Raw genomic sequence first — 27,304 nt, 5'->3', positions numbered from 1 at the left:
GGTTGTTCAGACATCCTCAGGTGGTTCCTAAGTGTGGCCAAGGCAGAGAAGCCCTTCTCAGCAGCAGCATTTCACAAATTATAGATAAGCCCAACCCCCCGTCCCACCCCATCCCTGAATCTGCCATCTTACCTAAACATTGTCCTAATCTCTCTTTTGTCTGGGAAGATATATTGTTTTATCCGAATTTGTCTTCCAATTTTTTTGGAAGTGGTCTGGGTGTAAATTACAATTGCATAAATGTGCTCTGTTCCCCTCAGCGGTAGTCCTATCTCTGTTTCCACCTTGTGTGTTAAAGAAATCATCTGGGTACCTAAATACTCAAATGGATTCATCTTAGGGGGCACCAGTTCAAGGAGAATGGCTCCAGCAGACAGCTTTGTTTACAGCCTTATGTTTACAGCATCACACCAGGGCAGGGTCTTTGTTATTCATTAGGGTGAAAAGCCATTCCCAGTGACTAGGGTGACAGAGAAGCTCCAGACTAGAGAAATGCCAGATCTTTACTGATGCACTGAAAAGGAAATTCACAAAGTTCCTGTTGATCATGGGATCATTAATAAAAATATCCAGTGCTGTAGGAGGCTGGAAATCTGAGTCACAGCTGTCAGAATAATAAGTTTCTGGTGAAGAAAGTATGTTTTACATTGTCATGGCCTGTGTTTGAAAGGGCAGCCGGATTGTTCTGAAGACACTGTAAATGCAGGGAATGATTGACTGTTTGGCAGGCTTACAACGAGCAGGAGGCATCAGAAAAATAAAATGGGATTCTGCCTCTCCATCCTCATCAATAAAACACCTCTGTTAGCCATATCTTCCAGCTAGCAAAACAGTCTTGACATCTGAAATTGTCAGTAAAACACCGAAACACTGGACAAGGTTTGCCAAGGCAGAGTCACTGGGCTGGTGAGCCAGTGCTGCTAAACTCCAAGGGTGTAAGTGATATCTGCAGTTTCTTGCCATGGACCACTGCTAGCAAATTCAGTACATAGATTTCATGGCATCTGCAGGAAAATAAGACTTGGCAAAATTTACCTAGCATCATGTTTTTAAATGTGTTAACATGCATTGAGGCATGAGCAAATATTGAAGAGACAGGTTGAGTCCATGGATGGGTAGGTGAGTGATGAATAGATGGATGGGTGATGCTTGGTTGGGTGGAGGGATGGATTATGAATGGATAAATGCATGATGGATGGGTGGAGGGATAGATAGATGAATAGGTGGATCGATGGATAATGAACGGATGGGTGGATGAATAGATGGATGATGGATGAGTGGATGGATGGATGATGGGTGGGTGGATGAATAGAGGGATGATGAGTATATGGATGGGTGGATGGATGGATGATGGATAGTTGGATGAATTAATGGATAGAGGGATGATGGGTGGATGGGTGGATAGATGAGTAAAGGGATAAATGGTTGATGGATATATGGATGGGTGAGAGGAATGAACAGTAGATGGATGGATGGATGGATGGATGGATGGATGGACAGACAGACTGATGGACAAATAGATAGATGGGTGCTGAGTGTGTGAAAATGAATGGCTGGGAAAAGGACAACATGGCTTTACCCCCACCACTCCTATTCACTGGATCTCTTCATGTTCAATGTATTCAATTGTTGAAAAAGGATGCCACAGTCCCTAAGGTGTGTTCTCTGTGACACCCTCTCGCTTCCTTCTCCCTCATCCTGACAGCTGGCCCTGCATTATAGCCAGCCCTTGAGATGGAAGGGAAAGGCAGCATGGTCTGCTCCTACATGGGAAGTGAAATTATGGAAACGGACATCAAATAGTAATTTGTCTTAAGTCGTCACTTTTCTGTTTTGTAGAGTGCACTCTGCCTGCAGATGTTTTCATGCAACTGCATGTCTGCCCAAGAGCATACTCAAATGTGGAACTGTACACTTTAGTAGAGCAGCACTTGGTATTTAGGATCATTTCAGTTTGCTCAAGGGTGCCCTCTCTTAAAGCACATCATCTTTTAAAATGTCCTCTCTCATAACATTTGTGTGCCCCTGCTCAATCCATGGGGTAAACCTTGCTAAAAATACCAGAGTTAACTGTGGGCCCTTTATTTCATGAGATAAACTGGCTTTGTTCCGCTCGCCCTTTACTGCCACACAACTGTCTGAACAGTTTCCAGGATTTGGAACACAAAGAAGTATCACAGCACATTAATCCCTGTGACAGAGACAATGCTCTATTAATATTTTATGGCAAACAAATGGGCTAATAAAAAATTCATATGCTTCTCACCAGGAAGAGTCACTATATTCTGATTTGAAGGCACCTTTGGCCAGGGATTCATGGAATGTAATAACGTTTTCTCAGCCAGGCTGTGCCGTTGCACATGCTCCTCTACATAATCCATGGCAGTCCCCCCCCTGCGCTGCAGTTAGTGGTTTGCCCATCTCTGCACTGTCAGCACCTGGAACCGTGTCTCCCACATGCCAAGCCCTGACCAGATGCGCTTGGATGTATCAGTGCATTGGTAGGCAGATATAGGGCTTTAGAATAAAGAGAGATTTGGTAGCATTTCTTCCAGGAATCTTCGCTTCCTGTTAATATTTTGGTATCATGCTCTTTTTAAAATGGAATTTTGATGATTATTAAAATATGACCATCTATTTTCTGTGATTATCAAAATGCTTCAGTATCTCTCTTCATCTTGACAATCAAATAGATTATTGTGTCTTTCAGCACCCAGCTCCAGCCTTGTGTTAAAAAATGATTCCACTTCAAATCCTATTTTCTCCTCTCCTTTAACTGCTACCAAATCTGTCTTTATTCTGAAGCACTTTACCTGCCTATCAATACATTTACCCATTCAAATAACATTTAGTAAGGGCAGATTTGGGAATGGAGATCTATAGTTAAATAGCGCTTGGAGTTATTCTCCTGTGGTCGCCCACTGCCAGACAGGGGATCGCTCATCTCCAGTCAGTAGTTCTCCACTCGAGCGTGCATTGGAATCACCCGGGGCCTTGTTAAGGCAGGAACTGCTTGTCCCCACCCCCAGAGTTTCAGATTCAGTGGGTCTAGGGTGAAGCCTGGGAGTTTGCCTTTCTTTTTCTTGTTATTTATTTATTTACTTATTTATTTTTGAGTCGGAGTCTTGCTCTGTCGCCCAGGTGGGAGTACAGTGGCATGATCTTGGCTTACTGTAACCTCCGCCTCCCGGGTTCAAGCAATTCTCCTGCCTCAGCCTCCCGAGTAGCTGGGATTACAGGCAACTGCCACCACGCCAGGCTAATTTTTACATTTTTAATAGCGATGGGGTTTCACCATGCTGGCCAGGCTGGTCTCGAATTCCTGACCTCAGGAAATCCACCCACCTCGGACTCCGAAAGTTCTAGGACATGCGGTTCCTAACACCTTCCCAGGTGCTACTGGTACAGGAACCACACTATCAGAACCTGACTTGCCTCATTAGAGATGGAGGTAAAGACTGTTTCTACCACCTGCTTCTTCCCCTAGTGGCATGGACTTTGCCTGACTTTGCCACAAAGGCCTCGCATCCTCGTAGCTGTCCTGCTCTCTCTGGGTGGCCTGACCTCCCTGGACGAGGGTGACAACACTGCCTGTGATTACAGCGAAATCAGGACAGCTCACACAGGACAGGGGCAGGGTCTTCTCTCGTCTCTGCCCATGCTTCCTTCCAGGCAGCAGTGCCTTCTGAGAACAGTCATGGTGGTGCCGATGATGTCCATGTACGACACGGGATGTGTCACCCATGCAGACACCAATAGGTTTACAGGGAGTGGCATGGGTCAGTGGGGTGTGGCACTATTGCGGCCCCCTCAGCAGCGGGCAGCCATTCCCGCAGCACAGGAGTCTGTTCTCCCTCCACTTCCCTTTGTGAGGCATCGATGCCTCCCAGCCGTCAGACCTGTTCTCATGACTGTGGCCTCTGTTGACATTGAGTGTTCTGGCATTATAACGTTCCTCCAGAGTCTCCCTCTGATCAGTGCTTCCCTTTGTCCCCTCGACAGACAGTCTTACTCGGGGCATGGGAATGTGACAGGCATCTGCAGGTCCCACGTCTTGGGACAGAACACACATGAGGTAGAAGCCCTTCCTTCTTCTTGCTGTTTGTCTCAAGGAACTCCCTGCCTGGTCAACCCAGGACTATGAGGAAGAGTTGTAAGGCCTGGACCATGTGAGGGAGGCAGCAGGAATCAGAAGGGCTGGAAAAGGGCACAGGACAGGCTGACAAACATGGCTTTCTTGGAGGCTATCGGGTTGGAGACGGCTCTTCTCTGCCCTATTTTCGTCATTTTCTATAGGGGCAAAGACACCTGGGGAACTGCACAAGGAAAGGGGAGTTTTCGGCTCCAGCTTGAGCCACTGGGACTTTCCTGCTTGGAGAAGGTTGCTGCAAGGGGCCCTGTGTGTTTCATTGCCTGTGAGCCTCATGCCCAACATGGAACCTCCTGCATGGCACGAACAGTGCATATCCAAGCTCTGACAGCAGCCTCTGGGGAGGGCATTGAGCTACAACTTGCACTATGAACACACCGTTCTCCTGTGACAAGAGGCCCTCATAGGGAGAGAGGCCTAGGACAAGAGTAAGCCAGACCTCGTCCCCAGCTGTGGGGACACTTGCCTGAGGAAAACCTTACCAAGCCCCTACCCTTCTATAAAATTCAGAAGTCACAGAAGCTTCTCCAAGCAAAGCCCACAGACAGCTTAGCACACCAGAGCCTTTAACACTCAAGCAGTTTTCTGAGAAACACTTCACTGTTAAATCAAAGCAATGTACTTGTTCCTTCGTTTTTTTTCAAAAGGACAGGAAAAAAATGAACACTCAGTGTGCTGATGTAGATTCTAGTTAGAGGGCTGTCTGGTTTTCACTTGGTGAGAAAGCCAACTCAGGTCTTGGTCTCTGTTGAGAATATACATGAGACCCTTACCTGTCCCAAGTTCATGGGGTCAGCCACCACCATGCCCATCACAGTCAGGCAGGGATGACTCTGGAGAGCTCCATCCAGGCTCCCTGAACAAAAAGAGCAAACTCTCAGGTCTGCAGGTCTGCAGGTCTGCAGCAGATTCTCTGTGTCCTATCACCAGTTCCCTACCTCAGTCCATACACCAGTGTAATCTGATCTTGCCACCTTCATGAAGACTTAATCATTTCCATCCCCTTATCAGATGAATGGGTGGGCATTATTAATTAAATATCCTGCTGCTTCTGTGCCCTTTCCTGCCTTCTTTTCTTTGAATTAAATTTATTTCCTGAGGAGCTTGAAAAAAAAAAATCTCATTCTTATGAACTTGTTGTGACTGGAAGCATCTAGAGCAGCTGTGATCAGGTGTTTGGGGAAGGACATCTCCACCCTGTACCAGTGAGAGCTAGCCAATAGGTTCAGCCTCATTCAGAGGCACTGAAATATGTCTCCGTGGCACCATGGGTTTATTCATTGTTGTTGTTAAGTTTTATTTAGTTTTAACTTTGCTTTTCTTTTTTATCAAAGTATTGCATATTAGTGCTTAAAAATAAAATAATACGGAAGAGTCTATAGTGAAAAACAACAGTCTCTTCCCTCTCCTTGTAACCCATCCAACCCCAGCTTTTCACTCTTTTTACACTTTCTCCTGACATATACCATCATATATGGTAAATCACTAAGCAATATGCACATTTCACTGTTTTTAAATGAATTTTTGTCTCATTTATTGTCTTCTTATGACAGATAAGAATTCAGAACTCTTACTTTCCTACCTATTCTACCTCTTCCATTTATATGTGGATTTTATTCTCTATGTCAGTTACCTTTTTACACTTAAATAATATTACAAGTTTTTTCATGTTACATTAACTACAGAGAGGAATTCTTAACTCCCCAATTTGTAAACTGAGATTAGTCTCCCTCCCTTTCCTACAAGTCCCTTTCCTGTCCCTACCACACAGCAACTTCTGCATCTTTGTTTTTACTTTTGCATCATTGAGGTTGATGGCATTTACACTCTGTCCTGTAATCAAAACTAAACCTTCCTTACTTTTCCATAGGTTGATTCTAAAAGATTAAAATCAATAAATAGCATTTACTTTGTCATAAGTAAGTGATTATCTTTCATGATAGAGCTAAGGAATGCCCTGTGATGGCAATTCTTTTTATTTCACTTTTTGTTTTCCTGGAGTTTTAAATTGCTTTTGTTTTTTACCTGAAATATTTAATTGTATTACCTCCTCTCTCTCCTTTTTTCAAATTCTTTCAGTTATTCTGTTGCATTGCCCTTTTCCCCAAATCTGTGTCTCTGAGTGCCCTGCATAGCCCTGGTATTGTCTGGACTACTCTTTCCAACCTCTACACTAAGGCCATCCTGGGACCTCCCCACATTACTCCCTCATGTTGGGGCAACTGTCTCCTGGATCTCATAGATCACATGATTTACTCCCTCTTTTGTCTGGAGTGCATTCTCTGGATGATCTACTAAGAAAGGAGTGAAGGAAGTAAATTTTCTGAATTCTTGAATACCTAAAACTGTCTCTTTTTTCACACGTTTAAAATTTTAGCTGTATGTAGAATTGTAGTGTTTTTATTAGCTCTTTATTCGTCAAAGCTAGAGGGTATAGGTCCATTGCTTCCAGCATTTTGAGATGCTAAAGATAAACCTGATGTTGGTCTGTGATATGGTTTGGCTATGTCCCCACCCAAATCTCATCTTGAATTGTAGTTCCCATAACCTCCAAGTGTTGTGGGAGGGACCTTGTGGGAGGTAATTGAATCATGGGGGCAGTTACCCCCATGCTGTTCTCTTGATAGTGAATGAGTTCTCATGTGATCCAATGGTTTTATAAGGGGCTTTTTCCCCTTTCCTGGCCTCTTCTCCCTGCCACCATAGGAAGAAGGACAGATTTACTTTCCCTTCCACCATCATTGTAAGTTTCCTGAGGCTTCTCCAACCCTGCAGAACTGTGAGTCAATTAAACCTCTTTCCTTTATAAATTACCCAGTCCCAGGCCGTTCTTTATAACAGCATGAGAATAAACTAATACAATCTGATACTTGCTCCTCTGCAAATCACCTTTTCTCTTTCCAAAAGCTTTTTGAATTTTGAAATAATATATCTATGTATGTGTTTTCTTTTCATTTATCACCATTTCATCCACAGACTTTCAATTGTTCCTTCTGTTTGAACTGCATTTCTGAGTCTCATACAATGCTTTGCCAGGAGCTCTGAGTCCCCACAAATCTCTCTGAGGTTCGAGCTCTGCAGGTGTCCAGGTTGCTGTGCCCTCCAGCCTGACTCATCCCTCATGACCCTTCTATCTACTTTCTGTCTTCCAGAAATATGAAATCTCTCAGCCCTCCCCTGTTGTCTTTATTATTGTAGATACATTTTATTTCTTTATTATCATTGCAATTAGGTTTCTGGAGGGAAAGCAAACTAACGCGATACATCTGCTACCTTAAATTGGAGACTTCCAGTGTTTTCTTAATAACCATCTTCTTGTTTAAAAAGTAACCTATGCAGTATAGAAAATAATAATCCCTTGTCATTGCACATCACACTACCCATAAGTAACTACTGTGAGAAATCTGATAAATTATCCTTTGAGATTTCTTTTCTGGAAATATATATTTATCCTTCATTTATTTGGGTTTTTAAAAAATGATTAAGCATTTTCTCAACACCATCGATCGTGGAAGTCTTCCTTTCCCTACTGATTTGGAGTGACATCTTTATAAAGTATAAAATTATCATACAAACCAGTGTGCATTAAGGATGCCCGTCCACTACTGATGGTTGCATCAGTCAGATGTCAGGTGGTTCCAGAAATATGCTTATTATTAGCAACTTTTAAAAATAAATCTCCTTTCCCTATGCTTCCTTTTTAAAACCACCTATCCATTTCTTCTTATATGCAAACTTCAGAATTATTTTATTTGATGCTCTACTGAAAAGAAATTCATTGGTTCACTATTAAAATTAAATTCATTTCTTTAACCAATATTAAGTATTTACCATGTGTGAAGCCCTATCTATGGTGCTAAAAATATAGAAATGAATAAGGTGAGTATGGTCTCTGCTGTTATGAAGCTTAAATATAATAAATTCAATTCTTTCCAAACTGATCACCGTTTTAAAAACTTTACCATGTCTTTTCTCTTATTCCAGAAATGTAAGTGTTTCTATTCCCTTTTCCTAAATAATATCCTTTTATTTCATCACGTGTAATTCTGCCACCTTTTGTTTTTAGCCTTCTTTTTGCAATTTACTAAATGCTTATGATTCTACAAACTATTTGCCCAGTATTTCTTTATATTATTTTTATCACTTAATTTGAATTTATAATCAAATTGATAGTAGTTTAGAACTAGCTAGGATGAACTGATTTTAGAGATTACTTTTTTTTTACATGTTGAGTTTCTAATTTTGAGCCATTAATTTTGAGTTACCTTCCTAAGTCAGTGTAGAATATATTCAAGTAAAAGATAAGGCCAGGCACAGTGGCTCACACCTGTAATCCCAGCACTTTGGGAGGCCGAGGCTGGAGGATCAGTTGAAGTCAGGAGTTTGAGGCCCACCTGGCCAACAAGGCAAAACCCCGTCTCTACTAAAAATACAAAAATAAGCCAGGCGTGGTGGCGCACGCCTGCAATCTCAGCTATTCGGGAGACTGAGGCAGGAGAATTGCTTGAACCCAGGAAGCGGAGGTTGCAGTGAGCTGAGATCGTGCCACTGCGCTCTAGCCTGGGTGATAGAGTGAGACTCTGCCTCAAAAAAAAAAAAAAAAAAAAAAAAAAAGTAGAAGATACACTTTAATACAAAAATATATTTGTTGTTATAAAACACATTGAAATATTAAACATTAAGTATTAGCAATAGAAAGGAGGAGAAGCCTCAGATTAGCCTGAATTTTGATGCTTTATCAAAACTTATTTCCTCATTACTAGATTATTGTGGAATTTCTGTTTTCCTAAAACTCAGAGGTTCTAGCACAACATATTTAGATGTTTCATTATTTTCCCTGGAATGTGGGAAATCCCTTTAGTCGTCACATTCGGGTCTTTTTTCCCACACGGAAGTCTCATCCTCTTTGTCTTTGGTTATCGTGTCTCTAGCCACTCTGGTTTCTCTGTAGAAGCACTACTCTTCTCAGCCGGCAGAAAGGCTCATCTTCTTCCTTATGCCTCCGTGTCACCTTCCTCTGCATTCTAGGAGAGCCTCCCACATTTTCCTCACTTTTCCTGACCCAAATTTTTCTCATTTTAGTTTTAGTTTCCTTGCAGCCCCCTCATCTCACTTTTTGATCTCATCTTGGATTTTTAGAATTCTGTTCTCTTTATTTTTAGTGTGACTTCCCTTTTCTTTATTCTGCACCATTTGACCCTCACAGTTCCGCACCCCAGGAAGGAGAACGCCTCCCACACCTGATACCTGGCCACAGACAAAGGGTGAGGGTCACCTTTGACTCTGTGCTCTGACTTTCTAGGTGCTACTGAGCTCTTCTCCGGTGTAAATCTGGAAGACAGTCTAACCCATATGCGTCTGGCATGGATCGTCTGGGCTGAGTTGACATTTTTTTTTTCCGACAAAGAAAAATTCTGCCTCTCCGAAGCAGAACTCCCTAGGTAGAAGAAGAGAAGCTGTCCTCACTCCTAATACATTTTCCACTTTTCTTAATTTCAAAGCTGTGAGCCCGGACAGCTGCACAGAGAAGTGGAACAGATCTGACTGGATGGCTGGCGTCAGGACCAAGGCCGAACCTCACTGCCCGGCTGGCGTCAGGACCAAGGATTTTTCTTTGACATTCTAAGTAAATTAGTACATATGAAAAATTACAATATTCCTTAACACCCATTTAGCAAAAATTTGGCTTTCCAAATTTGTGGCTGGAATAAACCCAGCATTTCTGAGGGAAGAATAGTCCAGTGGGGAAGAGAAAAGCCTTTTCCTTCTGCATTCTCATGGCTGGGGCTGTCCTGTTCCCTACAGGGAAGAAACTGGGCAAGACCTTGCCTGGTTTCACCAGTGCCATCTGTGTTGCAGTTAGAGATTTTCAACATTCATTTCTAATGGCACTGTGACTTTTCATCATTTCTGTGTGTCTTTTTAGACACGATAACACAAAGTCAGTAAAGGTTGTCTCCCTCTGCTGGCCACGCCCCACTGCCTGCTGGAGACCTCTGTCTGAAGAGTCCACACTCCATGTGGTATGTGTTGTGCTGTTTGTGACACCCAGGCAGACACTCCCCATAAGGAATCAGAACGTCTGACGTGAGGCTCAGCCTTGGCCCCGACCCCAGCCGTGCGGTGAGGCTCGGCCTTGGCCCCGATGCCAGCCGTCCAGTCAGATCTGTTCCACTTCTTGTCTGTGCAGCTGTCCGGGCTCACAGCTTTGAAATTAAGAAAAGTGGAAATGTATTAGGAGTGAGGACAGCTTCTCTTCTTCTACCTAGGGAGTTCTGCTTCAGAGAGGCGTCAGTGAGCAAGTAAATATTTTATTTCCCCTTCCAGCAGCAAAAGTGTGACTACAAACCTTAGAGAGCAGAAGAATGTCCTTTTTTCCAAAGCGTCACTTCCTCGCGAGGTGCCTACCTTGTCCCCAGAAAGCTACTAGAACACCTTCCAGATTGCCCTGTTGGTGGTGATGCTTCACCCTTGTACACCGACTTGATTTTTAGAAAATAACTAAAATGTATTTGGGGCCGGGTGCAGTGGCTCATGCCTGTAATCCCAGCACTTTGGGAGGCCGAGGTGGGTGGATCACTTGAGGTCAGGAGATCAAGAGCAGCCTGACAACATGGTGAAACCCCATCTCTACTAAAAATACAAAAATTAGCTGGGTGTGTTTGCGGGCGCCTGTAATCCCAGCTATTTGGGAGACTGAGGCATGAGAATCGCTTGAACCCGGGAGGCGGAGGTTGCAGTGGGCTGAGATCGCGCCACTGCACTCCAGCCTGGGCAACAGAGCGAGACTCCATCTAAAAAACATAAAAAATAAAATGTATTTGGCACCAGGCGTAGTCATGGATACAACTCATGGACTTGGGAAATGTTGACTAGAGATGAGATGCTGCTATGCGGGTCATGAGGCAGCGTCAAGCTCTCAGGGCAGGTCAGCAGAAGGGGCCCAAAAGCTTACTGATAAATGGCAACAGGATTAGAAGAGGCACAGAACTGCCCAAAACGTGAGAATCACGGCTTCCTTACGTAGAGGTGGAGCCCTTATGGATGCATGTATGTAAAAAGAAATCTTATTATATAATCTTTATAAATTCCCTAAATAGTGTTTATTGTTTTGGGTTTTTAAAAATATTTCACATTGTATTTCATCACCATAACATCTCTAAGGACGCCACCAGGCTTTAAAAATTCATATTACACAAATGAAGAAACTGAGGGTTGAAGCACCATATAAAATTAGTTGTAGAACCAAGGCTTTCTCAGGCCTCTGAGGTGAGCCATATTTTGCCCCTCGACCCACAGATGATCCACGAGGCAGAGTGGGTCCACATTTAACTGTCCTAATTTTTAGTACAATTATATTTCTCCTCAGTAAAACAGCCTCATATTACAAACTAAGAGAAGGAAGGAAAGAAGGGAGGGAGGGAGGGAGGGAAGGAAGGAGGGAGGGAGGGAGGAGAGGAAGGGAGGGAAGAAAGAGATGATCTGGCACTTGCTTTATGTAACTGGACATTTTACTTGGGACTCTGTATTAGTCAGTTCTCACACTGCTAATAAACACATACTCAAGGCCGGGCACCTGTAGTCCCAGCACTTTGGGAGGCCAAGGCTAGCAGATTACTTGAGGTCAGGAATTTCAGACCAGCCTGGCCAGCATGGTGAAACCCCATCTCTACTAAAAACACAAAAATTAGCTAGGCATGGTGGCACACATCTGTAATCCCAACTACTTGGGAGGCTGAGGCATGAGAATTGCTTGAACCCAGGAGGTACAGGTTGCAGTGAGCCAAGATTGTGCCACTGCACTCCAGCCTGGGGAATAAAGTGAGACTCTGCCTCAAAAAATAATAAAAATAAAAATAAATAAATAAATAAAATAAAGACATACCTGAGACTGGGTAATTTAGAAAGAAAAGAGGTTTCATGGACTCAGTTCCACATGGCTGGGAGGCCTCACAATCATGGTGGAAGACAAAGGAAGAGCAAAGGGGTATCTCACATGACAGCAGGCAAGAGAGCGTGTGCAGGGAGACTGCTGTTTATAAAACCATCAGATCTCGTGAGAACTTACTCCCTACCATGGGAACAGTATGGGGGAAACCACGCCCATTATTCAATTATCTCCACCTGGCCCCGCCCTTGACATATGGGGATTATTACAATTCAAGGTGAGATTTGGGTGGGAGCATGGTCAAACCATGTCAGGCTCTGAGTAAAGAAACAGTGTGGTTGCTACTTCTAGAAAATAACAAACCACACCAGAGTAACACATCCTTGCCTCCTTCTAAAGCCACGAAGCAGGCTTGTCACTGTGTGTTCACGTTTTGTGGCCAAGAGCTTTAAGCAGGAACAGTACCATGGCTCCGTGGGCCAGCTCACTGCTGTTGATGCTGCACACCCCAGCCCCCTGGCTCCATCCAGTCGTACTCAGCCTAGTGACATTTCCAGCATGATTTGCTCCAGAGGCATCAAGAGAAGGCTTGCATCCATCTCCTTTTCATTTATAACATTTCACTTCCAAATTAAGAAATAGAAAAACTGAGAATAGTGTGTAGTCATATTTGGCCTAGATGAAGATTATTTGTACAAAAGAACACTATAAAAAGCAGAAAGAGGCATAGGATGAATGAATGTTTCCAACAGTTGAGAACAAAAGCAGCATTCTTCCTAATTAGTATGAAGGACATAAGGGGAAGAAATAGTCATTCCAGGAGACCTTACTTTTTCTTTCTTAATTGCATGCAGACGAAATGTGTTTGCTGAGGGAGTAAGTGCAGTGTTCCCTGTGGCTTCACCACTGCCCCCAGTGTGGACGTGGAATCTGCAACCACAGTCCCCATGTGGCTCTTGCACACGTCCGTCCCCATGGCTTCTCTTCAGCATCCTCCAGTGTGGACTCAAAGTCCAGTTAAAACATCATTAAAAAATAAAAGTGTTCCATGTGAAGCAAGAGCTAGGCACAGACCTTGAGTTATATTTAAGGACAAAAGTGAAATACATTTTTTTCTTATGATTATAAATAATGACCAAATCTCGTCATTATACATACCTGTCCCTGCCTTTGGGCCGTGAAACAGCAAAGCAGGACCTTTGGTGAATGTTGCTGGCAGGATGTGCCACCTTTCAGTGCCAGAGCCAGGATGGAGAGCAGGGGGAGGGCATGGCCCCCATGGACATGCAGGCCAGGCTCTAGGGCAGGCCAGGCTCTAGGGCGGACCAGTGTGGGGCGCAGATTGTGCGAAGAAAAACAACCATGTTTTGGGCATCACAGAAATGGAGCAGGTTGAAAGGCATGACAGCTGGATTACAGCTGAGCGCCCCTCTTGCGTTCTTGGGTTGTGTGCCTCCTCACCACCCCAGTCCTCAGGGACTCCCCAAGACCACAGTGGGCAGCTGCAGACCTCCCTTCCAGGCCATGCACCAGCGGCCCCCTGTCTCAGGCCCTCACCGGCTTGCCACTGTTCCTCTTGTTTGCCACATGGTCCTGATTTAGGTCAAGTTATTAAGAACTTTGATTAACAAGTAGGTGTGGGAAATGGGGGAGATGCGGCACTGGAATCTCCTGGTTAACTGAGGCTCCAGCCAAGGCACCTGGCTACTTAGTCCTTTATGTTAAAATAATTATTAAGTGTAGTGAGGTCCCTCTCCCACTCGCCAGGAATTGTCTAGTGAATGTACTGCTGTCTTTAGTGATAAAAGATCTTGTAAGACCGCAAAGTAATCATTCTGAACAGTAGATCTCATTATAGATAGAGAAGGGGTGAGTGATTGAACGCGCATTAGCTGGCTTCTAGAACATTCTGGGATTCACCTGGGAATAGTCTTTTTGGGACATTAATTTTCTGAACACTTTCTTCTTCCTCTTAAATGTAAAATTGTATTTTTTTAATCTGGTTTTTGGAGGGTTCTGCGTGACTGGATGAATTCCCAGAAGCCCCAGTACCCCTTGGGCTAAGTAGAGAGCGGCACAGAGCCTGTGGTAGTTTCAGGTTTGGGCAGAATCAGGCGCATGACCCTTAAGATATCAAACCAAGTTTGCCTGAAGCCCAGAGCCATGAACCAATTTCCCTAATTAGCTAGAGAGTGTCCCTGGGTATTTTATCTTTAAGGAGGAGGAATTAGAGAATGGAGCCTTCAACAGCCCAGGCAGGGATGCTTTTCACCCTATGTCACTCTTTGGGGCCTCCCGCCAGCCCTTTTCAGGTTCTTTCTCTGTCCTGCCTCCCCGGACCCCTCGCTGTCCCGATCAGGTGGTTAGTGGTGCGTTTGTCTGGTACTGCGGTGTGAAAGTCAAGGCATCAGCTGGAGAGACGTGACCTCAAAATCCACAGAGCAGCCCCCACGCCCCTCACCCCCAGGGCAGCCACACGCAGTGACAGGCAACTCCCAGTGCCTTTGGGTTTATTTATTTTTATTTTTTTCCATTTACAAACGCTTTATTCCATACATTTCAGTAAGATAAAGAAAAAACAAGAGCAATAACAAAGCAAATAGTAAATCAAATGTTTCCTGATATTTAAAATGTTAAATAATGAGAATTCTGTAACTCACTTATAGCCAATGGGAATGATTTTACCTTTTCTAAAGATCTAATATACACTGCAACTACAGCTTGGGACATTTGGCTCATTTAACCCTATTTGAAATATTCTGTATTTTTATGTATAATTTGTGATAAGCATTTATTTTAGTGCTTTATCATACATTTCTCCAGTATATTCAATATTATTCGTTGAGGAATCTTTCATTTTCTTTTTAGAATGCCTTGTCATTATATTTACTTTGTCAAACTTGCACTGAATCCATCTGTGTGGATCTGTTCCTGGCCCACCTACTTTGTTTCATTGATCTTTCCACTTTTTGTTATTGCTTTTACTTTTGGAGCTTTATTAGTATTAAATATATTTTAAATAATACAATTATATCAACAAGAATTAGGGGAAAATCCATAAAGGCAATATAAATAGAAAGAAAAGCCTTTGGGTTTATTTAGCACGAGGTAGTGCCTGGGCGGCCCCTCCGAGTCCCGCGTCCGTGCAGATTCTTGATAAACCGGATTTCAGAAGCTCCAGGCTGGCTGTGTCACCGCTCGCTCCGGCCCCCGGCTCCCGTGTCCAGGGCTGGGGTCGGCGGTCCCCTGGCTTCCGTCGCGCGGGGGTCCTGCCAAGCTACTCATGCCGTGTTTGGCGTTTCCAGGGAGTACTACATCACCATGGTGAAGTGGGCCACCAGCACCAAGGTCGCCGTGACCTGGCTGAACCGGGCGCAGAACGTGTCCATCCTCACCCTCTGCGACGCCACCACGGGGGTCTGCACAAAGGTACGTGGGATGTGGGGTGGGGGCGGAAACGGGTGAAGAACCAATGGCCAGACGCGCCGGAGGTGGCGCCAGAGTCATCGCAGCCCTCGGGCCTGGGACCTGGGGACCGGCCGCCGAGCTGCTGCGGGGAGCCTGCGGCACCGTCCCGGCTCCGGCGCGGCTGCCACCTCGTGGCTGATGCAGGCGCTGCCGCAGACCCGGCCGAACCCCTCCGTGTATTGCCGGAGTCACCCGGTGCCTGGCACCTGGACGCCGTCCGCAGTTCACTGAGTGTCGCTCCCTTTATCCGCGCTCACCGCTGTCACCTAAGCGAGCGTCCTCGTTGCAGCTGATGCTCGGAGAGGAGGGGCCCTGCCTTTCCCCAGACCCCGCCGACAGCCTCCCCCAGCGGGCTCCAGGCGTGCGTTCCTCCGCGGGTCCTGGTGCGGCCAGCCATGTTTCTAGGAGCCTCAGGCTGATTCAGTGTGTAATGAGAGGAGGTAAACGTAGGGGAAAGAAAATTAAAATGCTCAAAGAGTAAACAAAGGAAAAATCAAGTCTAAGAGAGGCCGCCCGGGTGGAGCAGGCAGGTGGCCCACTGTGCTCACCCTCCGCCCCATGGGATGGGACCTCCCCACCCCACACTGCTCCATCAGGGCCCCCAGAAGCAGGTCCCCTTGTGGCGGGTTTTGTAAAAATCAAATAAAATCGATTAATACATTCAGGCAGATCTTTCAGAAAGTCCTTTTTGATCTTAAGTTTCTATCTCCCAGCTGAGGGGGGCCAAGGCTTGCAGGCATGTTTTCTCGAGATGCTCCTAACGCAGCAGCTGTCACTGTGATCCTAAGCACTGTGATGCCTTTCTAAGGTGGTCAGTCTTACGTGACCTTTTATCTAAGCTGGGGCGGATTCCAGGCTATTCTGATGAGCTTGCTTGAGGGGAAGGAAGGAATGAGAGGACACAAAGCAGGCAGCTAAAAATGGCTTGTAATCTGCAACTTCTCTATGCCCCTGAGCCTTGAGTGTCAGCGGCAGATTCTGCTTCCTGCTATAACCCATGACAGAGGCCTGCTCCAGGGGCCCAGAGGTCCAGTCTGTGCAAGCACCAGGCCCACGGCGCCTCCAGATGACACATGTGTGCTGCACAGCTTGAGTTTGGTGTCTGGGGTTTTGTTTTTCTTTTGTTTGCACCTTTCCACAGACCACTGTGAGACCTACTTTTCCTATATGCTTTAGCCCCTTTGAAAGGGTTTCTGGTCCGCCAGGAGTGTTACTCACTGTTCCAGAATGGGATCTGGACACAATGTCCACACATTCTGACTCAGTGTAGCCTGAGGTTCACTGTTAGATGGATACATGCCCGGCCAGTGATGACCGCCCCCTGGTACAGGCGCCATCTTCTTCCAGAGGGTTCTTTCCCACCACGCGTTTGTGTTGCTAGGGATAGTGGCATTTTCTCATTCGAGGACACTTGTGTTCGGCTCCGAGCCACACACGAGGCAAACAGGAGAGCTTGGGATTGCCTCCTCCCCGAGCTGCCATGGCAGCCGTGCGATGCTTGTGCAGCAACCGTGTAGGTGAAGCCAAATTGTTTTCTGCACTGTTGGTTGCAGACACAATACATGGGGGGAAAAAAAACCCTCTTGTCTAATGCTCTTATTTCATTTCAGAAACACGAGGATGAAAGTGAGGCCTGGCTCCACAGACAGGTAACTACTGCACGTCCGGGTCCCCACCATCACCTCCACCCGATCCACCCCAGGGCTGGCTCTCAGAGCTTCGACGTAGAATGGCTTCTCAGAGTAAATCACACAGGGCTCCCCAGGCAGAAACAGATGGTGTGCTGGCTCTGCTCACAGTGCTTCCCGTTCTCCAGGGCAGCCCAGAGAGCTGCCGGAGAATCTGAGTTCTAGGGAGGGCCGTGTGAAAATCACAGCTCCTCAGAGCATGCAATGTTTGGTGAGACCTCAGCTTGCAGTTAGATGCCAGCACCTTGGTAAATTGAAAATGAAGAGTCCATCAAAGGTGGCTTGACTTAATCTAGTATGGTGAAAGGGTGGAAAAGTGGTGGATATCCCAGTTTATTGCCAGGGGTGGTTTTATTGGTGTCTCATTTGGAGTCACCTCCTCTGTGATTCTGTAAGGCCCGTCCTCAGGGACATAACTGCAAACCCTCCCGGGGGAGTCTTCATCCCTAACTCGGATAAAGGAACACACATTAAAACAGACTCTAGGAACTTGAGACCAAGAGAGATCAGGAGAAGCCTAAGCAAATCATTCTGAGACAGTTTTTCTAAATTAAACTTGCACAAAAAGTATCAGTATTTTCTTTCTTCAAGCCTTTTTGTCTCATTCCATGCTCTGACACTAAGAAGAACAGGTGAAAAAGCTTTGGAAGCTTCCTGTTTCCTTATCCTTCCTAAGGGGATGAAAATTGTCTTAAAGACTGTGGGGAAAGTCAAACCAAACTTGAGTCTCATGAATTATGGTAGAGACACAGGTATGCTTCTTCCTGGATATGGTATATTCTATTTATGGAAAATAACTGAAGCTGGACAAAACTATCATCATGGCTCTCCAAGAACATTCCAGCACTATAGCTGCTGGGCTACTGCTTCTGCCTGCGGAGTCTGCTGGGCTACTGCTTCTGCCTGCGGAGTCAAGAATATAAATATCTCAGAAGTCAGAGCTTCATCAATGGACGGGCTACTCCGAAATGTATCCTGTTTCTGCTCTGTGCCAATCTTATTCACAAGAGGAGTGGCTCCACATGGCCACTTTCATTTTGCATGTCCCAATTTGCCTGCCAAGTTCAAGCCAAGAAGATATAGGGAAGAGGGAAGACTTAGGGAACCCTCAAACATTAAGCATGCTGGAAATTTCTTGAATGCCAACGGAACCAAATACATAAGCATACATATCAAAAATAGTATTATGATGTTCATCTCACATCAGACAAATTGTCAGAGAGATTATAATGAAAGGGTCATTTTGTAAACTCCATTATCTATATATCACGTGTTCAACCAATATTTATGGCTCTTACCAGGCACCATGATAGGCTGTGGATTTCAAAAAATAAGTCGGCTACTATCACTGAGCCCACATTGTGGTGTGTGTCAGAATTTTATTCCTTCTTATGGCTGAATAATATTCCAGAATATGTATGTAGTATATATCCTGGAATATTATACATATATATGTGTGTGTGTTATATGTATATATACATATATACAATATAATACATATACTGGAATATTATTCAGCCATAAGAAGAACTGAAATAGTATTCCAGTATATACCGGTTTGTTTGTCTATTGATGGACATTTGGGTTGTGTCTACCTTTTGGCTATTGTGAATAGCACATCTAATAACAGACACAAAAGGCTACCTTATTGTGCAATTCCATCTATATAAAATATCCAGAATAAATACACTCATAGAAACAGAAAGCTGATCAGTGGTGTCCCAAGGCCGGGGGCAGTATGGAGAGGAACAGGTTAATGAACAGAGATTTATTTTGGGGTGGTGGAAATGTTTTGGAACTAGATAGAAGTGGTGGCTGCACAGCATTGTGAATAGACTAAATGCCACTCAATTGTTCACTTCTATTAATATGTTTTCTTTAGTGTTATGGGAATTTTACCTTAACAATTTTTTAAAAAATGAATCAGCTAGAGCATGAGCTCTCAAAGATAGTACATCCTAGACAGAGAGATGAGACGCTCGCGTCACACCCATCATGTGGGACACGTAGGTGATCCTCAGACATTGAGAAGCAGGGCTGAGGTATTAGGGTGTTGGTGGGAGTGGGAGCCGGGAAAAGCGTGGTGGGCACGGAGCAGGTGGTCCTATGCCAGGCCCACTTTGTGTTTGAACAGGAGGAAGTGAGGAATGTGCTTAAAAGAGCAGACTAATGTGATTCTTTGTTGGGGGCATGGAGGCTGTGGGAAAGCAAGGTGGACGTGCCCATTCTGCTTCCCTGTCCCCATCAAGAGGCATTCTCATGGGGGGAGCTGGCTTCTCCGGTTCTGCCCTCTGAGGATAGCAGAGTACAGGGTCCTGAAGCCCATGGAAGGGCCAGGGGTTCTGTCCTGCTTACCATCAGCCTCCCAGAGTGGCTACAGACAGGCTGTCACAGCAGGACTCTTCCTTAAAGGTGATTGTGTGTCTCGGTCCATGAGAACAGCTGCCCAAGTGTCTCATCAGTCCATGTGAGAAGAAGCTACCTGGGTGGTCTCATCAGCCCATGTAGAATAGGCTAATTCAAGTGTCTCATCGTCCATGTGAGAACAGCTACCCAATGTGAGAGCAGCTACCCAATGTGAGAACAGCTACCCAAGTGCAGGGTAAGACAGCCTGAATGGGATTCCGGAAACCAGATCCTTCCAAGCAGAATCCAGTCGACACTTAAAAGGTAGCATGAATTAAAATAATTCTTACTGTTTTCAAATGTAAAGTTTAAAGCATTTACTAAGCATACAGCTAAATTTTTTAAATAGCTGGTTAAACATATGCAATGCTGTCATGAGTTGGAAATGCAATGTTCTGTGACAGGTGTGTTTTCCTGGGATGGAGCGTCCCTGGGTCAGGTTGGCCCATCAGCTGCAGTTGTGATTGCGACACTGGGTTAGGGGCACCCCACCCATGGCAGCAGTTGGGAAGCCAGGATGTCTCTAAAGATCCTACAGGTTGAGAGTCTGCACCTGTGAAGATCACAGCTCCATGGTCTGCAGAAAGATTTACTTTCAAACAGTTCTCATGGCATTGTTTTTTCATAAGGGAATTCATGGACCCTATTTTTCAAAAATAATCCATAATGTTTCTGCATCCCTCAAGATACTGTGAGATCCTGGAGAACAACTTAGTAACTTTTTGAGGCTGGACCTGCCACCTGCTGCCAGTGAAGCCATTGACTGCTGCTTCAGACAGAACCTAAGGGGGTTTTCCTGGGAAGGCTACGGGCACGAGTGAGGGAGACACATGGAGGCCGCATGCCCTCTACCCATCCATTTCCAATGGATGACAGAGGCTTGCCCTAGCTGGCCCAGGAGAGACTGGCATCTGGAAAGTCCTGCAGACCTCAGGGAGACCTGACCTGCTTAGGTCCACCGGTCTTCTGAGGACCCAATGCTAGAACAGAGGTGAGCTGTAGCGAGCCTGCTAATTTTGTGTCATGTGAGCTGTTCGTCTGAGCCGTTCATCTTCCTGTCTTCTCTGCCCAGCTCCTTCCTGGAATCCTCAGTGTGGTCACCCGTAGAGATTCCGCATGAGCTAAAAAGCAGAGGCAAATGCATGTGTGGAGACCCACCAAATTCCCTCTCCTCTGGGAATATTCGAGAAACAGGCAATCCCCTCTGCCACATACACACTCTGTCACTGCTGCCCCGACCCTGCAAAGTCAGTTTTGATACAGACCCAGGAGGATCCTCTGCCAGAACCATCTGCATTTGCCGTAGAGCCCCAGAGCCTATTGTTTTGGTTGAAGGACTGGTTCTATGGATCAATTTCTGACTGTCTTTCTTCTTTAACCAGAATTTTGGTTTTGCGATTTCAAAAGTTGGGCTGGGGAGGGGGGGTTGGATGAAATTGTTATATCTGAACCATGGGGGAAAAAAACTGGCAAAAATGCTACAAATGGCTCCCAAAGAAGCTCTCATCAGTCAAAAGGGCTCCTTCGTGAGTGAAGTTGAGGAAACCAGGCATGTGTGTGATAAACTCGGTCATCCAGGGAGACTAGAAACGCTTCCCCCAAAATCAAATGAGAGACAGAGTCAGGATAAAATCCAGGTCCCTGGTCTACAATCATTACACTTTGTCACTAAAAATACATTTACCACGGGAGACACCGGGTCTCAGAGAGACTCAGAGGCTTCACCTGCATTCCAGGGAATGTTTCCCAGACAAGGTGGAGATGACGTCACAACGGTGGAGGCCTTCTCATTATGAAAACGATGCTTCTGGCCAGAATTAATTATTTATTACATTTATTAAGAATATTTTTTTCTGCCAAACATGCAAACATTTCCCCCAGAAAACTGAGGCAATATAGCCCTACCCATCCCACTGTTGGCAAATAGAAGTGCATTTTAAAAGCCAAATTAACCGCTGGTTTTCCCCATTTCCTCTGCTTTTAAATACCATGCTTCCAACTCTAAATAGAAAAATAAATGTTTGCAGATTAAAGGTTTCATTTTATTGCAAATATTCATGAAGATTAAATGTCATTTTAATCACATGTTAGTTTATTTCTCGGGGCATATCATATCTGCATGGGTTCATTCACTGTAGGGAAATGAGTTTTCCTTGCGCCAGCTGGGGTTTATTTACCATTTGTTCTCATCCCTGCGTTAGTGTGAAGCTCCTTGAGTCAGAAAATACATCTCGTAACTAACTAATTGGTGTTCACGGATGGAAACTTTCAAACTTGGGCTTCAGAGAGGCCAAAGTACCGCGGCAGCAAAATCCCTTTCACCCATCAAAGCGACGGCCACCCCGCAGGCTGGTGGAAGGCTGAGCCCCCTGGCTGTTCACTATCTGGGGACTAGGCAGAGATGGTGGTGACACCTGCCCTAAATCCAACCCGGAACTCTTCCCCCAGGGAAAACTGGGCATGCTGATTCTGTTTCCAGGGAAAAGTGACAGTAGATCCAAGCAAAATGTTGTCATCCAGTATGGCCCGAGGTGGAGCACATCCCTGGGACTGCTGTGCCTTCCCACCTGCATTTTAGAATCCGCGGCATTTGTCCTTGTGTTTCTTTTCTTTTTTTTTCTTGCCTTCTTGATGGGCTATTCAGTGTGAGATCAATTGTATTAAATAAAGAGAAAAGACAGGATTGAAAGAATAGATTTTGCTTTTAGGCAAAATCTCATTTGTGATTGTTGAGAATTATGTTTTTTTCTGATATATAATAAATGCCACTGGAGAAATCTCACAATACACCCTGGTTTCAATGGGCAATAATTCGAGGGGGAAGAACCCCCTTTTGAGTTTTGAGAGCCGAGTTCCTGTTCTCGCTGGTGAGCTTGGCGTGCACACAGGGCTGGTCTTTGTCTCGGCGCCGTGTAGACTGAGGGATGCCTTTTTATTTGCCACTGCTGAAGCTATAGCCTCTTAATTCCTCGTTCTTCTTTTAGAAAACAGAACAGTTGACTCATGATTCCCAAGGAAAGTGACGGCCTCACCGAGCACTTATTATTTCAACTGTGCCTCTCCTTAGAAATCACACAGAAAATGTATCGCAGGGTGTATTTTATCCTGGTTCAACCTCTTCAGAATAAATGATGTTTTGGTTGTGGTTTCATCCGTGGCCTTTGTCCACAGAATGAAGAACCCGTGTTCTCCAAGGATGGCCGAAAGTTTTTCTTCATCAGAGCGATCCCCCAGGGAGGACGAGGAAAATTCTATCACATCACAGTGTCCTCATCCCAGGTAAGTCCTGCTAGTTTCCACAACTGAACTAGAAACTAGCCTGCTAGAGGCCGTGGGGTGACAGCCTCTAGGGCTGGGCACACCTGCATTTTCAAGGACCTCGAGGAAACTGAAGGTGACTCCCAAAGGCAGTGCAGAGCATGGCGCTGGTGAGTGCAGAGGTTCCCATCAGGCCTGGTAGAGCCTTGCTCTATCTGGTCGTGTGTGAGAATGTGAATGACGCTTCTGCCAAGGTCAGCAGAGACCCAGGGATCCTCTGTTCAGTGTAAGGCTGAGGACGTTGGAGGACCATCTGTGCCAGAGGTCCTTTCCTTCTCCTTCTGCTGGGGGTCTCCTTAACATACTCCCCCCGAGGCATGGCTCCATGCACTCAACATCCCTCGGGGATCCAGCCTCCCACACTGCCCCATCTCCACCCAGAGCTAGATGCAGGTATTATTTTATTATGTGACCGCTACCAGTCATCACTCACTGGTTCTGGGGTGCAGCGAGTTAGGAACAGAGCATCCCTGGGCAGGGAACCTCAGAGATTAATATACATGAATTTAGGACCAAAAGTAGACATCCCGGGGTCAGCGTCTCCTGCAGTGGTCACCTCAGGGAGCCTCATGCCTGCAGGACGGGGCTGCCATGGTGTTGACTTTGGGGGACTCTGCCCTGAGGAAGAAGGGAAGTGTGATCTTGGAGCTCCTTAGTTTTGGAGGCAGTCTAAAGTTATTTGGGATCAGGGTAGATGAATGAAATTTGATTAGAGAAAAGGTTAATCACAAATATTCTATGGCTATAATGTAGAAGGCTCGTATTTATGATGAGGCCCCAAAGGCAATTTCAAAAGAAAAAAATCCAAGAACATCCCGACTAAGAGCAGCTTTGATGGAATCGGGGTGGGGGCTGCGGAACTCCTGGGATGGAAATGGTGTCGCTCGGAGGTTCAGGTGCAATTTGCTCTCAGTGCACTTCATGGCACGACTGATAGAATGTCTGCAAGCTGTTGCCTTTGCTTTTTCCTATCGTCTTCCTTCTACCACCCTACATTGTTTTGTTTACTATTTTACACCACTTAGATCAAGATTTTAAAATGCTGGTCGGGTGGGGTGGCTCACACCTGTAATCCCAGCACTTTGGGAGGCCGAGGCAGGTGGATTACTTGAGGTCAAGAGTTCAAGACCAGCCTGGCCAACATGGTGAAACAAAAATTAGCTGGGCATGGTGGCACATGCCTGTAGTCCCAGATACTTGGGAGGCTGAAGCAGGAGAATTGCTTGAACCCAGGAGGTGGAGGCTGCAGTAGGCTGAGATCATGCCACTGCACTCCAGCCTGGGTGACAGAGTGAGATACTGTCTCAAAAAAAAAAAAAAAAAAAAAAAAACAGATTTATAAATGCTTCAGTGTTTTCATTTGGCCCCTAGTCTCTGTATTTGCCCAGAGCCCTATCAAATGTTCCAGCAGGAAGCAGGTCTCCTGCACTGCCCATGAGGCACCCCTTAGGGGTCCCGCAGAGCCTTCCCTTTCCAAACCTGCTTCAAACTCCCCATCCTCTCCTGCACGCTCTCTGCACCCCCAGGGCCTGCTGCCCCCAAACCTCCATGTTTGAGTCTGCAGCCCCCAGAGTGTGTGACTTGGGCCCTCCACCTAGTTTAATCTCCACCTGCTCTGCGTCCACCTCCCAGGGCACCTGCCATCCAGAACAGCTGCCCCTTTTCAAATCTCCACTGAAACATCACTGCTGCCTAGACGGCCCTGTCCTCTCTTCTGTTACCACGTGTCATTACCATGTGTCGTTACCATTCTTAGCTCAAGGGGCACATAGGGAAAGACAACGCGTGCAGGACGTGTAGTGTGGCAATACAGGTCCAAGCCGTCCTTGTCAGCGGCAGCAGGGAGCGCCCTTTCTCCCTCCATTTATTCTTCTCTCTATTTCCCTCCCTGAATTCATCCACCTCCCGGCATTTGTCTCTTTCCTCCCTCACTGGTCCCCCTTCAGTAATGGCTCCACTAATTAGATTTACAAATGAAAAAGGTCTATAAAGCATTGATTCGCCTGAGAGTGCTTCCATCGTGGTTGGAGGCCAGGTCCAAGTGATTTGCGCCACCAAAGAGGACAGGGCGCTGTTCCCCACCACTGACATTCAGGGGTGGGGGAGGCTTCGGGCCTGGGGTTGGTCAGGAAACTTCACGGAGGATGTTGCCTCCCAGGAGAGGAGCAGGCAGAAGGGGCAGAGAGCCCTTCCTACAGAGAGAATGGCAGCCCCTGTCGCCTGGTGTCCAAAACAGCTGGAGGATGAAGAGCCTTGCCCGGACACCGGTGTCTGCTCCTGATGCCGTGTCTGTGTGTTTCAGCCCAACAGCAGCAACGACAACATCCAGTCCATCACCTCCGGGGACTGGGACGTGACCAAGATCCTCGCCTACGACGAGAAGGGGAATAAGATGTGAGTGACAACCGGGGGCCTGCCCCATCTTACTGGCCAATGGGACACGTTTGTTATTGTTTGTCAATTACACTCATGGAGTACGGAGCACGGAGGCCTCCTCTTTCCTCCTCAGGCAGCATCACTAACTCCTAGTTTCTTCATGAAAATGTATCGTAGATTCCCGTCTCAGCAGTCCAGCTGCCAGAGCTGCAGCATCCTGAGGACACAGGCTGGCAGCCAGCCCGTGAGGGGAAGCGCGCTAGCAGCAGAGGTAGGGGTAGTACTGATGTTGATTGAGTTTTCTAGCAGCAGTGGTAGGGGTAGTACTGATGTTGATTGAGTTTTCTAGCAGCAGTAGTAGGGGTAGTACTCATGCTGATTGAGTTTTCTAGCAGCAGTAGTAGGGGTAGCACTGATGTTGATTGAGTTTTCCAGCAGCAGTAGTAGGGGTAGCACTGACCGGAGTTTTCACAGCAGCAGGTAGTACTGATGTTGACGAGTCTGCAGCAGCAGTATGTGTGTGTGTGAAATTGATGCCGATTGAGCTTTTCATGTGTGCAGCAGTAGAGGCAAGTACTGATGTCGACTGAGCCTTCCGCCAAGCGCAGCAGGGGGCAGCAACCTGACGCCGACCTGAGCCGGCAGCAGCGGTAGGGGCAGCACCGATGCCGACTGAGCTCCTGCGCTGCTGCCAGTAGGGCAGCACCGATGCGTTTAATCAGTCTTCTTCCGCAGCAGGGGCAGCACCGACGCTGACCCAGCCTTCAGCGTGTTGCGGTAGGGGCATAACGGATTGCCGACCGATTTCTTCCGGTGCTGTTAAGCGGTAGTGAAATCGATGCTCGACCGAGCTCCGGCAGCGGCGTGCAGGGGTACAACCGATGCCGACCGAGCTCTCCAGCGGCGCGGGCAGCAGCAGGGTGGCAACCGACGTCGACTGGTATTTCCAGCGTTGCGCAGCAGGGCAGCACCGATGTCGATTGTTTCCAGCCGTTGGCAGCAGCAGGGGCAGCGATGCCGATCGAGCTTTCCCACAGCAGTAGCAGGGTAGTACTGATGCTGATTGAGTTTTCTAGCAGCAGTAGTAGGGGTAGTACTGATGTTGATTGAGTTTTCTAGCAGCAGTAGTAGGGGTGGCACTGATGTTGATTGAGTTTTCTAGCAGCAGTAGTAGGGGTGGCAGTGATGCTGATTGAGTTTTCTAGCAGCAGTAGTAGGGGTAGTATTGATGTTAATTCAGTATTTACTAGTCCAGGCACTAAGTCAAGTGCTTTACAGACATTATCTCATTGAATACAACAGTTCCATGAGGTGAGGTGGGTTTACTGCTTTCCCCATTTCAAAAATAAGTAAATTAAAACAAAAATAAGTAATTTGCTCCAGGTTATTCAGTTGGTAGCAGGTGGATTTGGCTCAGATGAGGGGAGCCCGGGTGGGAGGACTTCACCACCACACAGTTTTGCCTCCCTGCTCCCTGGGTAAGAGCCAAGGTTTCTGCATTGGGAGGTCTTAGGTGAAAATGAATCAACAACTATTTTCTGTGCCAGGCTCTATGTCTGAACTTGTCTTAAATGTGCTCAGCTCCTTGCCCTTCAGAAGGTGAGTGATCTTGTAAAAGAATTCCATATCCATATTCAGGTGTGTGTCATCCCCAACCACAGTGTCCTCCAGCCATGAAGCAGAGGCCAGTGCAGGGAGCACCCAAAGCCAGTGGAATCTGCACTGGTGCCCCTCAGCCCTTAGGTGTCTGCCCACCCCTTGCTCTGGCCACAGGTGTAGCTGGACCTGAACAGGGGAGCTGCTCTCTGCAGGCCGTGGGCAGCAGTCCCTGAGGAGTGTCCATAGAGGTAGTGCCAGGAATGTGAAGTGCAGATGTGCCCTGAAGCAAACTAACCTTGTGCACCTTGGTGATCTTTGCAGCTACTTCCTGAGCACGGAGGACCTGCCTCGGAGACGACAACTCTACAGGTAGCTCTGGCTCCCCCTGCACACAGGGTTCTCCCCCTTAGG

General features: G+C 46.3%; 1 protein-coding gene across 3 annotated transcripts in view; it reads left to right on the top strand.

Moving 5' to 3' along the window:
- Window positions 1-27,304, top strand: part of DPP6 (dipeptidyl peptidase like 6) — a 1,015,511-nt gene that overhangs the window by 899,420 nt on the left and 88,787 nt on the right. For all 3 annotated transcript variants that reach the window (XM_017957362.3, XM_009204279.4, XM_017957361.3), the window contains exons 11-15: window positions 15,344-15,467; window positions 17,117-17,155; window positions 22,772-22,879; window positions 25,221-25,312; window positions 27,215-27,262. In XM_017957362.3, the coding sequence (XP_017812851.3) occupies window positions 15,344-15,467; window positions 17,117-17,155; window positions 22,772-22,879; window positions 25,221-25,312; window positions 27,215-27,262 (411 nt within the window). The remainder of the gene's footprint in view (window positions 1-15,343; window positions 15,468-17,116; window positions 17,156-22,771; window positions 22,880-25,220; window positions 25,313-27,214; window positions 27,263-27,304) is intronic.

This window comes from Papio anubis, chromosome 4, assembly GCF_008728515.1.
Source record: "Papio anubis isolate 15944 chromosome 4, Panubis1.0, whole genome shotgun sequence".
In the NCBI taxonomy this organism is placed as follows: Eukaryota; Metazoa; Chordata; class Mammalia; order Primates; family Cercopithecidae; genus Papio; species Papio anubis.
The sequence above is the reverse complement of the archived record's forward strand: the minus strand, read 5'-3'. Positions and strand labels throughout refer to the sequence as shown.